The sequence below is a fragment of the Nycticebus coucang genome, chromosome 12 (genome assembly GCF_027406575.1).
Source record: "Nycticebus coucang isolate mNycCou1 chromosome 12, mNycCou1.pri, whole genome shotgun sequence".
In the NCBI taxonomy this organism is placed as follows: Eukaryota; Metazoa; Chordata; class Mammalia; order Primates; family Lorisidae; genus Nycticebus; species Nycticebus coucang.
The window spans coordinates 81658339-81675302 of NC_069791.1; the positions used below are offsets into that span (position 1 = coordinate 81658339).

Here is a 16964-nt window from a genome sequence, read left to right on the forward strand (position 1 = left end):
TAAAACAACAACTGCAACAACAAAAATAGTGGGGCGTTGTGGTGGGCACCTGTAGTCCCAGCTACTTGGAAGGTTGAGGTAAGAGAATCGCTTAAGCCCAAGAGTTTGTGGTTGCTGTGAGCTGTGATGTCACAGCACTCTTCTGAGGGTGACAGAGTGAGACTCTTATCTCCCCCCTCAAAAAAGTAAAGGGGGAAGAAAGATTTGTCTGAGGCCTCATACCACAAGAATAGAAGACAGGATTAAGACCTTTAAAATTTTGAGGCGGTGCCTGTAGCTCAGTGGGTAGGGCACTGGCCACGTACACCGAGACTGGCCGGTTGGAACACAGCCCAGGCCAGCTAAAACAACAATGATAAGTGCAACAACAACAACAGCTACTTGGGGGGCTGAGGCAAGAGAATCGCTGGCTTGGTGCCTTACAGTGGCTAGGGCGCCAGCCATATATACTGGAGCTGGTGGGTTTGAATCCAGCCTGGGCCTGCCAAACAACGACTACAACTGAAAAATAACCCCGTGGTGTGTTTGGCACCTGTAATTCCAGCTACTTGGCTGAGGCAAGAGAATCGCTTAAGCCCAAGAGTTTGAGGTTGCTGTGAGCTGTGACGTCACACCACTGTACCCAGCGCGACAGCTTGAGATTCTGTCTCAAAAAATAAATAATTTTTTTTTTTTTTATTTTTTGTAGAGGCAGAGTCTCACATACCACCCTCAGGTAGAGTGCCGTGGCATCACACAGCTCACAGCAACCTCTAACTCTTGGGCTTACGCTATTCTCCTGCCTCAGCCTCCCGAGCAGCTGGGACTACAGGCGCCTGCCACAACGCCCGGCTATTTTTTTGTTGCAATTTGGCCGGGGCTGGGTTTGAACCCGCCACCCTCGGCATATGGGGCCGGTGCCCCACTCACTGAGCCACAGGCGCCGCCCAAAATAAATAAAATTTTGAAGGAGGGCAGGCGTGGTGGCTCCCACCTGTAATCCCAGCACTCTGGGAGGCCGAGGTGGCTGGATTGCCTGAGACCAGCCTGAGCAAGAGTGAGACCCTGTCTCTAAAAAATACCTGGGTATTGTCGCAGGCACCTGTAGTCCCAGTTACTCCAGAGGCTGAGGCAAGAGTATCTCTTGCACCCAACAGTTTTGAGGTTGCTATGAGCTATGATGCCACAGCACTCTGCTGAGGGTGATAAAGTGAGACTGTTTCAAAAAAATAAAGTAGGGTGGTGCCTGTGGCTCAAGGAGTAGGGCGCCGGTCCCATATGCCGGAGGTGGCGGGTTCAGACCTAGCCCCGGCCAAAAGCCACACACACAAAAAAAAAGTTGGGCGGCGCCTGTGGCTCAAGGAATAGGGCTCCGATCCCATATGCCGGAGGTGGCGGGTTCAAACCCAGCCCCGGCCAAAAAAAAAAAAATAAAGTAAAAAAATTTTGAAGAAAATGAGACTGAAAAAGCTAATTTACATGGAGGCATAGGTGAAATAATCAGATACCTTTCTTTTGTCCTAGTTGAAAGGTATTGGTTACTTTTCTCAAATCAAAGAGATAGATTCCCTTGTGATAGTAAAGATAATTCAAGTTCAGTTTCACTGACTAGCTGTGTGGCTCTGTGCAAGATCCTCAGCCTTCTTAGCCCTCAGCTTCCTTATTTCTGAAATAGAAATGATAAAGACTTGTCTTTTGAGGTAGTTGTGAGAATTAACTGAGATAACCTCTTAAAAACCTCTGGTATGTGATAGGCACACAAGAAAAGCTTACACTAAATAGTGGAATAAATAAACCCTGAGCTCAAAGCTGTTAGCTTTAGAATAACTCTGTACATTCAGAAGCTACTGGCCCTTGTTAGCACCTGATGGGATCTTACCTGGTTCCCACTCTCCATACCCCCCAGGTACATGTGCCTGACTCTTAGGAACAAGTAACCATCTCAAGAAGGCCTCCCTTTCACCCCATTCACACACAGGGACATCTGTGAAACACAATTTATTATACAAAACAAGGTGCATTAAAAATTCAGTGTCAGAAGAGCTCTGTATTCCAAAGGCTGGGGACTGGATCTTCTCCCTTAGAACCTCCTCACCCAACCGTTACTAAGGAGTCAGAGTCAGGGCAGACACACAGGTCTCCAAAGACTCCCAGCCCCAGCCCAGGAGGGTAAGAACCAGGTATAGGTGCCTAAGTGTAGGTAGGGCTCAGGCAGTGGATCAGGCACCAGCCTTCCTATGTGGGACCATAGGTCACCAACAGTGGGGTGTGGGCTTACATCTCCAAAAATAGGGAGGCTCCTCCTAGGAAAAGCTGGACTGGGTGACGCCTGTAGCTGAAGCAGCTAAGGCACCAGCCACATACACCAGAGCTGGCGGGTTCAAATTCGGCCTGGGCCTGTCAAACAATGACAACTACAACCAAAAAAAAAAAAAAATAGCCAGGTGTTGTGGTGAGCGCCTGTAGTCCCAGCTACTTGGGAGGCTGAGGCAAGAGAATTGCTTAAGCCCAGGAGTTGGAGGTTGCTGTGAACTGTGATGCCATGGCACTCTACCCAGGGCAACAGACAGCTTAAGGCTCTGTCTCAAAAAAAAGAAAAGAAAAGCTGGACCTATGCCTGGGGTAGAAACATCAGATTCCTCTATAAGAAACTAAAGCAAGAATGTGGAACCCACCAAAATCTGGGGACAGGGAAAAACTTCCCCCCAAAACACCAACTATATAATAGATTCTACAAAAATAAAGCAAGGGTTGGGCCGGTGCTTGTGGCTCAAGGAGTAGGGCGCTGGCCCCATATGCCAGAGGTGGTGGGTTCAAACCCAGGTGCAGGCCAAAAACTGCAAATAATAATAATAATAAAGCAAGGGTTTACTGCCTTTTGGGGCAGCTATGTGGGCATGTAACCTGACCATCCCAAATAGGAATGGAAAAGGTGGCTGAGGGTCAGCACCAAGGGTCCCACCAGGGTCTCCCTGCCTCCCCTCCATCTACCACATGATCCTTGGATTGAGGACCTTTTATTTCCTCCTGTGTTTCTCCCAACTCAGGCAGAGTTTATAAATATAAAACCTATGGGACAGGCTGACAGAGAAAATTCCTAGGAATGTGGAAGGTACCTCATGAAGGACCCTGCAGGCAGCAAACTGGTCACTACCTGAGTGGCCACAGGAAGTGGCTTGAGCCAGGGGCAGGGAAGAAGGTCTGTAGTCCTGGGGCCTCTTGCAGACCTGGGAGGGAGGCAGTGCTTGCAGTAGTTTACCACCAGCCTCACACAGCCTGCAGCTCTCCCTGCAGGCGACTCAGCTCCTCAAGCTCCTGCTTGTGGCGGTCTGTCTTGTGGGCCACCAAGGAGCGGTAGAAATGCAGGGCAAAGGCCACAAATACAAGCCCCACAGGTACCATGATTGCTGTGGAGGCCATGGCTGCTTGCCAGCCTGGCCCATAGGCCCCACCACCAACACATGCTTGTTGGGGTGGGCAGGCCTCAGATGGCTCAGCCAGTGATGAAGCTGTAGAAACAGAGGATGGTGGGAGGTTCGAAGCTGGACTAAGAGAGGTGGCCACTGGTGTCAGAGTCCCAGCAGACACCTGGGATTCAGGTACCCCAGGGACTGGTGTATTCAAGGGGGCCCCAATAGGCACAAACTTGACCCAGCCAACCAGGACAACTTCAGCAAGGAACAGAAAGGTGCCCAAGGCAGTGGAGAATCCCCAGGCCAGCTCCACGTACCGGTGGAGTCTCTGGTGTGGTGACTGGTGGACAGAGTTGAGGTTGTGGATATTGCTCACGGCTTCAATGTGGGGCAGCAGACATGTGGAGACCATCAGTGCAAAGAGGTGCACAGCCACTAGCACAGTGGTGCAGGCACTAAAGGCGACTAACAGGCCTGGAGGGTATTCGTGCTTTCTCTCCAGCTGTACCTCCACCATGGCCACCTGTGGGGACAAATGGAGGTGGATTGAGTGTCCATAGCCTCCCAAGCAGTGGAGGTTTTTTTTTTTTTTTTTTGCAGTTTTTGGCCAGGGCTGGGTTTGAACCCACCACCTCCGGCATATGGGCCCGGCACCCTACTCCTTTGAGCCACAAGTGCCGCCACGCAGTGGAGGTTTTTTTGCCTGTTGATATACATTACTGATATATCCCTAGGACTAGAACAGTGCCTGGCAGAAAGAGGACTCAGCCTTTATTGAGAGAATGAATGAGCAGCCTTGGAAAAGCTCTGTTCTGTTCTGGCCTTGGTTTTCCTACCTGGCTATCAAGAGGCCTGGATGACAGGTTTCTGACTAGTTCACCTTGTTATAGCTTAGGGGTGAGGAAGCACAGATTCTGGAGCTGTGCTGTCTGTGTCACTCTCAGGTCTCCAATCTGTATAATCTTGAGAAAGTTGCTTAGTTTTCTCTGTGCCTCAATTTCCTATCTGGAAATGGGAGTTGATAATAGCACCTACCTGTTTTATGGGATTGTTGTGGAAATTAAATGATAGTACATGTGAAGTGCTAAGAACAGTGCTGGGCACATAGTAGGAACTAAGTTAAGTGTTTGCTGTTTATTTTCTTATTTTTATTTTATTTATTTATTTTTTTGAGACAGAGCCTCAAGCTGTCGCCCTGGGTAGAGTGCCATAGCATCACAGCTCACAGCAACCTCCAACTCCTGGCCTCAAGTGAGTCTCCTGCCTCCGCCTCCCAAGTAGCTGGGACTACAGGCACCCACCACAACACCTGGCTATTTTTTGGTTGCAGCCGTCATTGTTGTTTGGTGGGCCCAGGCTGGATTCGAACCCACCAGCTCAGGTGTATGTGGCTGGCGCCTTAGCCGCTTGAGCCACAGGCGCCGAGCCTATTTGCTTATTTTTTGACAGAGTTTTACAATGTCGCCCTTGGTAGAGTGCCGTGGCATCACAGCTCACAGCAACCTCAAACTCTTGGGCTTAAGCGATTCCCTTGCCTCAGCCTCCCAAGTAGCTGGGACCACAGGCGCCCGCCACAAATGCCTGGATATTTTTTTGTTGTAGTTTCATTGCTGTTTAGCAGGCCCAGGCCAAGTTCAAACCCGCCTGCCTCAGTGTATGTGGCTGGCGCCCTAACCACTGGGTATGGGTGCTGAGCCTGTTTGAGGTTTATTATTATAGTTAATGCTAAAGCCTGAGGCTAGAGTTTGCAAATTCGCACACCATGAACGACAGCCAGTTTGGAGATATGTTTTGCTTGGCTCACAGTGTGTTTTTAAAAAAAACTGAACAAGTTGCCATCTTTTAAAACTCAAGAGAGTTCATATATCCCCATTTCCAGATCATCTTGAAAACTTGCATTTTGGTTACACTAGACCCATATTCCTCCAGGGCAACTGTCGGCTAGAATTGAGTCATGGTCCCTCCCTTTGGACAGGTCATGGGGTCTTTTTTTTATTTTTTTGAGACAGAACCTCAAGCTGTCTGTTGCCCTGGGTGGAGTGCCATGGCATCACAGCTCACAACAAACTCCAACTCCTGGGCTTAAGCGCTCTTGCCTCAGCCTCCCAAGTAGCTGCGACTACAGGTGCCCACCACAATGCCCGGCTATTTTTTGGTTGTAGTTGTCATTGTTGTTTGGCAGGCCTGGGCTGGATTTGAACCTGCCAGCTCTAGTGTATGTGGCTGGTGCCTTAGCCGCATACAATAGTCTCACCCAGCAAAGACCTACCTGGTCTTTTCAGGTGTTTGAGCTGACAATCCTGTTCTAGGGATGTATAAATTTAGACTCTAGAACCAGACTGCTTAAATTCAAATTCTGCCACTTATTTGCTTTGGGGCTTTAGGCAGTTGTCTTAACATTTCTGATCCTAAGTTATCTCATCTGTAAAAATGGCCATAGATGGGTGGCGCCTGTGGAAGCCCATAGCAGTGGTAACTATTTCACTGAATGACAGAAAGATGGTAAACATAAAGGCCCTGAGCACAGGGGCTGGTACTTAGTGACAGCTGAATACAATCTGTATAATATTATAACTCTGGCCATCTTGGATCGTTCCCTATCCCTGGTTTTTGTGAGATCTAAAAGATTGCTCTAAGGCTGAGGGAAGGTGAAGAAAGTTGCAGAGCCTGGCCAGTGGAGATATGCAAACAAGGTGAGGGGCCAGGCGTCTCCTAGCACACCTGTAATATCCCAACACTTGGGAGGCGGAGGAGGGTGGATCACTTGAACTCAGGAGTTTGAGACCAGCCTGAGCAAGAGCAAGGCCCCATCTCTAAAAATAGCCAGGCATTGTGGGGGCCACCTATAGTCTCAGCTACTTGGGAGGCTGAAGCAAGAGGACTGCTTGAGCCCAAGAGTTTGAGGTTGCTGTGGGCTATGACATGACAGCACTCTACCAAGCGTGACAAAGTGAGACTCTGTCTCAAAAAACAAAACAAAACAAAAAAGAAAGAAAACAAGGTATTCTTCCCGAAGTATTTCGGGAAATTGGGCCATAGCAGGTGTCAACAGGTATTTCTCACAGACAGGGATTTGGGCCAGGCTTAGGCCTGATTTCTCCCAGAGCCTGCTCCAGCTTTACTTTCCCCTGCTAGGACTGGGGCCAATCCTGCCCCAGAACCTACACTTCCAGCCACTTTATCCTGCAGAGAAGGCCCTGTCCCTTAAGCTGTCACCCCAGCAACCTGAAATCCAGCAGCAGGCTGGATTGTCTCCTTAGGAACAGGCTGGACCATGGAGTTGACCTCTCTCATCTAGGTCTGTGGGTGGCTGCTCCCTTTCCTCTGTAGTCTGTACAGATGAAGGAAAGCCAACTCCCTGCCACCAGATGACACCCCCCTCAGGAAGAGTAAAGGTAGTCTGTGGATTCTGGGATCCCACATATAAAGCCATAGGATGACCTATAGGGCTAGAGACCCTCCTTTCATCTTCCAAATACAGGGGCTGTGGCACAGAAAGCAGCAGAGACTAACCCAAATCACTTCATGCTATTACTCTCCACTTCAGCTGCTTCTGATATCTTCCCCTACAGAATCATGTTCCCCAAAGTGCCCCACTCCTGCCCTTCTTCCTCCTGTGATGATAGTGGGAAAACCCTAAACTAACAGTCCGGTGACCCTAGGTCCTACATTCTATATCCTTCTTCTGCTGAGTGCCCTTGGCAGAGCTGCTGCCCTAGAAGTGTGGCCTTCGGAGCCATCACTCACGTGTCTTGCTCTGATATGCTTGGATCTGGGGTTCCTGATGGCAAGAATCACAGCTCATCCTGGGGCCGGTACTTGGCAGACTACAGAGAGCACACCCTCTATGATCTCACAATTTCCCACTGGCCTGCCTGTGAGGGGGTGGGGGCCTGTCCAGGGTCACACAGCTGGGCATAAGCAGGGAGGAGTCAGGACTGCGCTTGTTGATTCCTCACCCTGGGACTTCCCTCAGTCCCACTTCCTGTGATGCCACTCCTGGGACCGTTAGTGTGTATCATCCTCCCACACCTGCAACTTAATCAACTTTAGAATCACTTATCAGCTTTCTAATCAGCTTCCTTCCCCTGCGGCTCCTTCATAGGCACATCTCAAAGTTCTCCTAGGTGACACTAGAAACCTTTATGCCTGCCGGGGAGTAGCCTCCTTCCTTGGGATGGACCCACCTTACATCTAATCTAGTTTATTCTCCCTACCGCCCCCTACCGTTGACACAGTCCCCACCCAGCTGACTTTGCCTTCCAACCTCTTGGGGATTTAGTAACACTACTGCCAGAAGTATGCTCCTTTTGGACCATTTTGCCCATTGTTGCATACTCATCCCCACTGGTGACTTGTTTACCTCTTCCCTCATGTCCCCATGGCCCTGTTAATACAACCTTCTCCATAAAAAGGGACTCAATCCCTTGGGGTGGTCTGTCTCTCCCCTTTACCCCCTACCCATCTTTCCCTTTCCTCTGCCCTGTGTCTTTGGGACCCCATGCTCCCCACGTGCTTCACTCCCACCCTGTGAGTCCCCTTCCCGCCCCTCACCATGGCGAAGCCCGAGAGTAGAGCAGACGTGCGGCTGGAAGCTTTGAGCTTGGCTCGGCTGAGGTAGAGGCGGCGCCAGCTGAGTGCCCGCAGCGAGTGCTGACTGGCCCCCATGAGGTCGATGTAGCCGCGGTGCACGAACTCTCGGTACGTGGCCGAGCCCGCGGGGCTCTCAGCCTCCGGGTTCAGCGGAACCTGTTCACCCGCGTCCCCCTCGCCGCCCTTCATCCTGGGGGTGGCGACGGCACTAAGCGGGCCGGTTGGTCACGGAGGTGCCGAGGCCCCTCGGGGACCCCAGAAGGCCCGGCCCAAGCCGGGGGGAGGCCCCATGCTCCGGCGGAGTGAGCTGCGATGAGGGAGGCAGGCGCCTAGTAAAATCAGGCGTCTGCGGGGAGCCCTCAGGGCCTAAGAGGGACAGCAGAGGACGAAACAGGAACTGGGGCAGAGGCGGAGCCGGGGCGGCCACATGATAGGGTGGAGCCGGGGGATCAAGCCCCCGAGGTCCCTGGTCTGTAGGCTGAGATCCCGAGGGACCTCGCGACCCCAGTCCATCAAAAACATCATCCAGGCTCCCAGCCCGAGACTGGGGAGTCCAGGCCCCAGGTATCTAGACTTCCAAATCCTTCCCTAGTGAGCTCTGCAAAGGCGAGCCCATTCATCTGCAGAGATTGCAGAGGCCTCCTCGTATCCATCTGAAGAACCCCCCGCTCCTCCCACAGCCCCAAGGAATGAGGCTTGCGGTCATTCCTGCCTTAATTCGCATCCCCGGAACCCCAGACAGACACACGCAGTCCGCAGCCCCGGCTGGAAGATTTTTAGTTTTATAGCAAACCGTATTGTACAGACCCGGGGCCCAGGGACCCAGCCCGGCTGGGTCCCTAACCTGCCCATCGCCGGGCTGCCTCCTCTCCTCCCCTAAAGCGGCCCCAACCTCAAGCCTTTCGTGATCCCCAGGCCCCTTCCTCTCCGGCCTTTGGTCCGCCCTGTCCCTCCCCCCCACCCGCGCACCTCCCTGTTACCTGAGGTATGTGGATAATTTCCCCCCTCCCCTACAAGGTATAAATCCGGCTCCCCCGGGAGGCCCGGGCCGAGGGGCAGGACCTGGCCCAGACTCCTCTCTGCCTCCCGAAGCCCCGCCCCCACACTGGAGGAAGGGGTGGGGGAGAGCCAAGAGTCTGTTACTCGGTTCCCATGGCAACTATGAGGGGCCATTTTCCAGCCTTAGCACTGGCATCAGGAGGTGTCCATTGGCTGCTATTTCCATGGCAACCAGGAGTGGCAGTTCCCTGGGCAAATGGGATACACGTTTCCTTGACGATGAAAGAGTGGGAAGAGCCAAGCTGGAGGAGTCCCATCTTCCCCATCACTGGGCTGACACCCTCCCAACCCCCAACTGGGTCAGGAGGGATGGAGCTGCTGATACAGTAAAGCAAGAGAGTCTGGGGGTGGTACAGTCCAAACTGGGTGCCCACCAGTCCAGTCTCAGTCCAAGCTGGTCCTGTCCCTTCACACTCTGGCTCCCCCAGGTCCGAGGTTCCCCCGGTTCAAGTAACACTTCAGTACAGATGAATGTTCAAGTATTGTGCGGAGAGGCAGGCAGGGGCCTGGGGTGCCCCTCACCACTCCCCTGGGCCACGAGCTGAACAGCGGGTAGGTGGGTAGACCCGTGGCCCCCACTCCTTGCAATAGCTGCCATTTTCAGTGACTTTCAAGGAGTCAGGGTCAGGGTCGGGGGAAGGAACTGAAATCTGGGGAGGGGGAAAGGAGAGGCCTGACCCCTCCAAGGGGGGTACTGCTGCCCCATACCTGCTCTAGTCCCCTACCTCCAACTCAGCCCTGGCTTCCCCTGGCTTTCCCCTGGTCTCCCTAACTCTGACATCTGGACCTCCAAATGCTCCTCTGGTTTCCCTTTTTTGGCCCACCCCCACCCCCCACTCCAAAGTATCTGGTCTTTGTTCCCTGAACCCTTGGTGGTATGCTTTCTGCCCCCTCCCCCCACCCATCCTCCACCTCCCCCAGCCCCTGGTCCCAGTATTCTGTGTGCAGATACTCTTTCCCATTCTCCCTCCCTCATACTTGCACCTTAACCCCCCCTCCCACCATCCCTTTGGCTCAGCAACCCCCAGTACCTCTGACCCACTCCCCCCAGGGGATGGACAATGAAGCAGGTGAAAGAGGGAGATGGGAAGGAGAAACCCCCAGAGATATCAGTGCAGGGGGAAGAAAGGGGATGGCTGGCTTGAGTCCCTGGGCAGGAATCCCAAGTCATTAAACTCAGGAATCCCAAATCATGAGGTGGGTAACCTGGCCTCCCAGCAGGGGTGAAATGAAGGCTGGAGGTCCAGGCTCCTGATGGGTCCTGGGGGAGGGTGGGAGCACCCCACTAGCTGTCCTTAAGAAGTAGCTTCTCCTCTGGGCAGCGGAAGGGGCCAGGGGGCCCGGCGGCTGCCAGCCGGGCACAAGCTTCAGGTGAGAGCTGGCGGCAGGAGCGCAGGTCTAGGCGTCGTAGCCGTGGGCAGCGGCGGAACAGCGGGAGGCAGTGGTCTGTGAGGCGGTGGCAACCTGGGGATGGGGCAGTGGCAGCTGAGACCAGGCACATCAGTAGAGGGTAGGTACTGACTATAGGACCAACAGGATAGCAGGACAGACAGGGGACTTCGCTTACCAGCAAGATTGAGGTGTACCAGGGTCTCACGGAGTGGGGATGTGGGGGCCGTGAGGAGGTGAACACTGGGGTCCCCAACATGGGCGCAGTGGCTCAGGTCCAGGGCACTCAGCTGGGGTGCATGGCGCAGTAGGAGCCGCAGGGAGGCATCTGTCAGCTCCAGGCCTGCCAGGCGAAGTTCTGCCACCCCCTGTAGCCGCCCACGGCTCTCCGTTTGCCCTGGGAAAAGATAAGAGGTCAGCATTCCTGGCCACCCTCATCTGTCCACTGAGGTACCCAGACCAGCTGTATGTTTCCATGCCCATATTCCTCACCATTCGCCCCAACCTGCTCCTGCCATAAGGGAGCCTCAACTTGCTGCACTCTGTTGGCTTGTTTTTCTCCCAAATACTTGCACAACCTGACCTCATCTCATCTATCTATTGCTCACATCACCTCTTCAGTGAGGTCTTCCATGATTACTCCATGTGAAACTATAATAGTCCACATCCTCCTACCACTTCCCTGAACTACTTTGTCCCTTTCCTTACTATTTTACTTATTATATACATTTTTTATTAATCTTTCTCTTCCCCCATAAAGAATGTCGGTTCCGTCAAGGCATGGATTTTTGTATTGTTCATTGTTCTAGCCTCAGCAACCGAGACATGGTAGGTGCTTGAGATACATTCATTCATTCATGACATCCATAAAAACTATCATCCTAGGCTCCTTTTGTATTTCCTTCTCCTCCACAATTAGTACAGTCCCTAGCTGAAACCTCTCCATTCTCCTGGTCACCACTCTGGGTCAACACCACTCTTGCACGAACTCCTGTCTCAACCTTCTCACTCACTCCAATTTCTCCTCTTCTTCTTGACACCCATAGAGAGTTGTGCTTAGACACAAATGAGACAATATCCCTCCTCTGCTAAAAAACTCTCTGAAGGCACCTCAAATAAGTCCAGTCAGTCTTCTTGGTAGAACATTCTAATTCCTCTGAGGTCTCAGCTTTTAATTCCTCTCTTACTTCCAAACACTACCTAGGCCAAATTCTATAGTGGCCCTACCCAAGAGACTCTGCCTGGCCAATGTCCCTGGCTTTCAAATCTGAGTTCAGGAGACTCCACTTCCTGAACCTCCAAGGTCAAAGAACTCACACCCCTCACCTTTGCATCCAAAGCACATGGTTTGCCTTTCTTTTATGCCTCTGGCTCTCACACAACAGAAGTTTCAGAATCCTCTGGAAAACTGGTTAAAAGGGATTGCTAGCCCTACCCAGAGTATAGGTCTACAGTGGAGCCTCAGAGTTTACTTTTCTTTTTTTTTTTTTTTTTTTTTTTTTTTGTGGTTTTTTTGGCCAGGGCTGGGTTTGAACCCGCCACCTCCGGCATATGGGACCGGCACCCTACTCACTGAGCCACAGGCGCCGCCCTCAGAGTTTACTTTTCTTTTTTTTTTTTTTTTTTTTTTTTTCTATAAGGGAAACCAAGAGTTTACTTTTCTAACAAGATCTCCAGTGATATTGACATTGCTGATCTGGATACCACACTTTAAGAATCACAGACCTCTCTGATCATTCCTGTTTACAGATGAGAAAATTGAGGCCCAAAGCAATCTGTCCAAGATCACATAATTATGAAGTATCAGAGCCAAGAAACTCAAGGTCTGGTGACTCTGAATCCAAACTCTTACCACAATGCTATCTGCTTCCAGGTACCTGCCTAGCTATGAGATAACTAGATCAAATGTCACAAACTCATGAAACTAGATTCCAAGTGTTTTGTGTAGTCTGTATAGCAGTAAAAATTTTCTTTGATTATTAACACAACAAAAAGAATGTTTTTAAAGAAATTTAGATACCAAGTTTAAAAAAAATTTTTTTGAAGGCTTGGCACTCATAGCACAGTGGTTACAGCGCTGGCCACATGCACTGAAGCTGGAAGGTTCGAACCCAGCCCGGGCCTGTTAAACAACGACAACTGCAACAAAAAAAATAGCCAGGCATTGTGGCAGGCGCCTGTAGTCCTAGCTACTTGGGAGATTGAGGCAAGAGAACTGCTTAAGCCCAAGAACTAGAGGTTGCTGTGAGCTGTGATGCCACAGCACTCTACTGAGGGTGACATAATGAGACTCTGTCTCCAAAAAAAAAAAAAAATTCTAAGGTCTGGCAACACTGGGCTATACCCTCCCCCTGACAATGACTGGCAGGATCTGGGCTGCTAGGTGCCATTTGCTAAGTCCTGCAACAGTGGGTCAGTTCTGTTACCCACCAGCCCACCTCTGTGGGCACTCAATTCGGTAAGCCCTAAATTCTACCTGCTCCTCCTGTGTTTGAGGAGCTGAAAGGGTTACATTTACAAATAACCTTGACCTTGGGCAGTAGCTAAAGGCCATTAGAGGAAAGCAGAGGTAAGAAAGGTCAATTCTGGTGTGAGTAGGGGAAGTGCATTGGTGAGCATGTCACTGAGATAGTGACAGTTAAGCGAAGGACTTCAAGAGTTTGAAGTGGGGTAGGAGAAGACACCAGGCAGAGCACAAAAACAAAGAAATAGATCTTAAATTTTCCTCCAGAATGCTGCTGTGAAGGAGGCTGGCTGGGGTGGGAAAAACCTTAAAAGAGAACTAGGAAAGAACTCTGAAATGGAAGACTCCTTCATTCTCTTATTTCAGAGCCCAGCAACTCTCCTTTTGGAAATCTTTCCTTAAACTACATCTCTCTATCCTGATTGTTTGCTCACGGAATGTATTCATTCAACAGATATTTACTAAGCATACAACCAAATACGTGCTGAGGTAAGCAGACAGTCCTTGGCCTTATGGTCCACAGTAGGAGGGAATAGAGCTTAATCAAACCCCTGCATAGTTATATGGTATTATCCTGGAAAAGACTACTCTCAAAGCTGAGAGGGACTCAGCTCAGTGGAGGGTACAGTCAGGGAGGGAAAAAAGAAAAAGGGAGGGCTTCTAGGAGGAAGTAGCACTTATGCTAAGGTCTGAAGTATGATTAGGTGTTAATTAAGAAGATAGAGCCCTCAGCTCAGTGGAGGGTACAGTCAGGGAGGGAAAAAAGAAAAAGGAATCAGGGAGGGCTTCTAGGAGGAAGTAGCATTTATGCTAAGGTCTGAAGTATGATTAGGTGTTAATTAAGAAGATAGAGCCCTCAGCTCAGTGGAGGGTACAGTCAGGGAGGGAAAAAAGAAAAAGGAATCAGGGAGGGCTTCTAGGAGGAAGTAGCACTTATGCTAAGGTCTGAAGTATGATTAGGTGTTAATTAAGAAGATAGAGCCCTCAGCTCAGTGGAGGGTACAGTCAGGGAGGGAAAAAAGAAAAAGGAATCAGGGAGGGCTTCTAGGAGGAAGTAGCATTTATGCTAAGGTCTGAAGTATGATTAGGTGTTAATTAAGAAGATAGCGCCCTCGCCTTAGCGACAGTGAGACTCCAACTCATGAAAAAAAATGGAAAAACCCAGCTGGGCGCCGCGGCGAGGGTCTGTAATCCCAGCGGCTTCCGAGGCTGAGGCAGCGGGGTGCCGGCAGCCCGAGTCTGAGGTTGTGGTGAGCTACCACGCCTACTGCACTCTGCTCAGGGGCATAGGGTGGGACCCTGTCTCAAAAAAAAAAAAAGAAGAAGAAGAAGATAGAGCTTAAAAGGCAAAGAGAGTGGGCAAAGCCCTTGGGGCTGATGGGAACTGAGGAAGCTGAAATGACTGAAATGTGGGGATGGTATATAGATTAGTGGGAGCCAGACCAACTGGACCTCAGAAAATATGGTAAAATACTTGTCTTTATCCAGAGAATACCAGGGAGCAACATGAATTTAGAGGACAGTGTACCCCATCCCCAGCTCCATATGACCCCCAAGTAACCAGGCCTCTGCTCCCAGCATCCCCCTCTGCCCATATGCCCCACCAAACTGCTGTGTCTCACACTCTTGGGGAAAACCTTGTCCCTTTTGAGGCTCATTCTAAAGCACACAGCAGCTGAGTAAATGAATGAATAATGGCCAACCAGAGCCTTCCCATTCAAACTCATGTTTTTTTTCCTTTCTTAAAAAAAAAAAAAAATTGGGGGGCGGCGCCTGTGGCTCAGTGAGCAGGGCGCTGGCCCCATATAGCGAGGGTGGCGGGTTCAAGCCCAGCCCCGGCCAAACTGCAACAAAAAAATAGCCGGGCGTTGTGGCGGGCGCCTGTAGTCCCAGCTACTCGGCAGGCTGAGGCAGGAGAATTGCCTAAGCCCAGGAGTTGGAGGTTGCTGTGAGCTGTGTGAAGCCACGGCACTCTACCGAGGGCAATAAAGTGAAACTGTCTCTACAAAAAAAAAAAAAAATTTTTTTTTTGAGATACAGTCTCAAGCTGTTGCCCTGCATAGAATGCCATGGTGTCATAGCTCACAGCAAACTCCAACTCTTGGGCTCAAGAGATCCTCTTGCCTTAGTTTTTCTATTTTAGTAGAGATGGGGTCTTGCTTTTTGCTCAGGCTGGTCTCGAACCGTGAGCTCAAGCTATCTACCTGCCTCAACCTCCCACAGTGCTAGGATTACAGGCATGGGCCACTGTGACCAGCTATTTCTTTTTTTTTTTGGAGACAGAATCTCATTTTGTCACCCCCTGGTAGAGTACCATCGTGTCATAGCTCACAGCAACCTCAGACTCTTGGGCTCAAGCAATTCTCTTGCCTCAGCCTCCCAAGTAGCTGGGATTACAGGCACCCGCCACAATGCCCTGCTATTTTTAGAGATGGGGTCTTGCTCTAACTTAGGCTGGTTTCGAACTCCTGAGCTCAGGCAATCTGCCCACCTCAGCCTCCCAGAGTGCTAGAATTACAGGCGTGAGCCACTGTGCCCAGCATTTCTTCAAATATTTTAACACCCATCACCAGACCTTAGAGGCCCCATACCTTTAGGTTGCCCAACCCATTCTACAGATGAGCAAACAGAAGCCACACCTGGTTTGGTGTCTGGCGGAGGCAACAGCAGCTCGCGGAGCTGGGAGTCTTTAACATCCTCGATCCAGCGGAGGTCCAGGAGCCGCAGGGCTGGCAGTGGGGCTGAGCCCAGGGCAGAGACGGAGAGCCAGGAGCAGCCGGAGAGCACCAGTTCCTGCAGGCCTTGGGTGAAGATCGGGGCAGTCCAGAAAGCAGGTGCTGGGACAGCTCATCCCAGGCCTATTCCTGTCCCTACCCTGTCCCACCTTACCCCTGCCCTACCTTGTAGTCGATTTAGAAGCCACATAAGCTGCTTCTTGGAAACACCTGTCCAGCTGAGGTCCAGGGCACGAGGCTGGCGGCGAACCACACCACTGAGCATGGGCGGGGTCAGTGACTTCCGCCGGCTTAGGTCCATTCGAGGCCACAGACGCTTGTCATAGCACCTGCCAGCCACAAGGGGGAGACAGAGCCCTCAATCCTCAGCTCTCAGGGAGCCCACACTGCCACACTTCACCCCAGCTCTCTCTCCATACACGGGGAGGCGGGGGGGGGTGGGTGGGGGGGGGGCGGCGGCGCGAGGGGTAGTGCAAGAAACTCCTGGCCCTGGCCAGAGTCTGATTTAGGAACCAACTCCATTACTAACTAGATGTGTGACCCTGGGCAAGTCCATTCCTTTTCCTGAGCCTCAGAGGCCTCATATATAAAATGAAGATAATGATTCAGACTGTACCTGGCCCAAGAGGCAGCCATAAGATCAAATGAGGTAATTACAGTTTGTGGGCATTACAGCCTATAAAGCATGTTGCCAGATACAAACACAAACAACACATACACTATCTGATGTAATGCCAAGGGACTGGCATTATCAGTAGCCCCCCGACCCCCATTGGGCCTCTCAACTTCTCTAGGTACTTCTCTCCTAATCTCTGCCTTTGATCCACATCCTGACAGCCAGCTGCCCAAAGCTGGATTTACAGCCCTAATATTTTCTCTTTACTTGATTGTTATGTACTAAAATGTAAGTTCCACAGGTTAGATTTGTCTTTTTCATCTTTGTATCCCCAGGATCTAATACAATGCCAGGTGCAAAGGGGGTTATTTGTTGCACATGTGTTGTATTTTGTTTTGAGACAGAGCTTCATTCTGTTGCCCAGGATAGAGTGCCAGGGCATCAGCCTACCTCAACAGCAACCTTACACTCCTGGGCTCAAGCAGTCCTCCTGCCTCAGCCTCCCAAGTAGCTGGGACTGTAAGTGCCTGCCACAACATCCGGCTAATCTTTCTATTTATAGATGAGATGGGGTGTTACTCTTTTTTTTTTTTTTTTTTAATAAATATGCTCAACTTTTTTTTTTTGGCCGGGGCTGTGTTTGAACCCGCCACCTCCGGCATATGGGGCTGGCGCTCTACTCCTTTGAGCCACAGCCGCCACCGGAGTGTCACTCT

At 51.0% G+C, this 16964-nt stretch overlaps 2 protein-coding genes across 4 annotated transcripts in view; both read right to left on the minus strand.

Annotated features, from left to right (window-relative positions):
• Window positions 1–1962: 1962 nt before the first annotated feature.
• Window positions 1963–8551, minus strand: ORAI3 (ORAI calcium release-activated calcium modulator 3). Its single transcript, XM_053555149.1, has 2 exons — window positions 7947–8551; window positions 1963–3915 (listed from the first exon to the last, which is right to left on the minus strand). Exons 1-2 carry the CDS (start codon window positions 8172–8174, stop codon window positions 3247–3249), a joined length of 897 nt encoding a protein of 298 aa, XP_053411124.1. The 5' UTR covers window positions 8175–8551; the 3' UTR covers window positions 1963–3246.
• Window positions 3786–16964, minus strand: part of FBXL19 (F-box and leucine rich repeat protein 19) — a 28323-nt gene continuing 15144 nt past the window's right edge. For 2 of the 3 annotated variants that reach the window (XM_053555043.1, XM_053555042.1), the window contains exons 8-11: window positions 15798–15961; window positions 15537–15698; window positions 10612–10830; window positions 8746–10508 (exon numbers count right to left, since the gene is read on the minus strand). In XM_053555043.1, the coding sequence (XP_053411018.1) occupies window positions 10330–10508; window positions 10612–10830; window positions 15537–15698; window positions 15798–15961 (724 nt within the window). In that variant the 3' untranslated portion in view covers window positions 8746–10329. Of the gene's footprint in view, window positions 3916–8745; window positions 10509–10611; window positions 10831–15536; window positions 15699–15797; window positions 15962–16964 lie in introns of those variants that run through there. The other variant, XR_008373217.1, reaches the window with a different exon arrangement.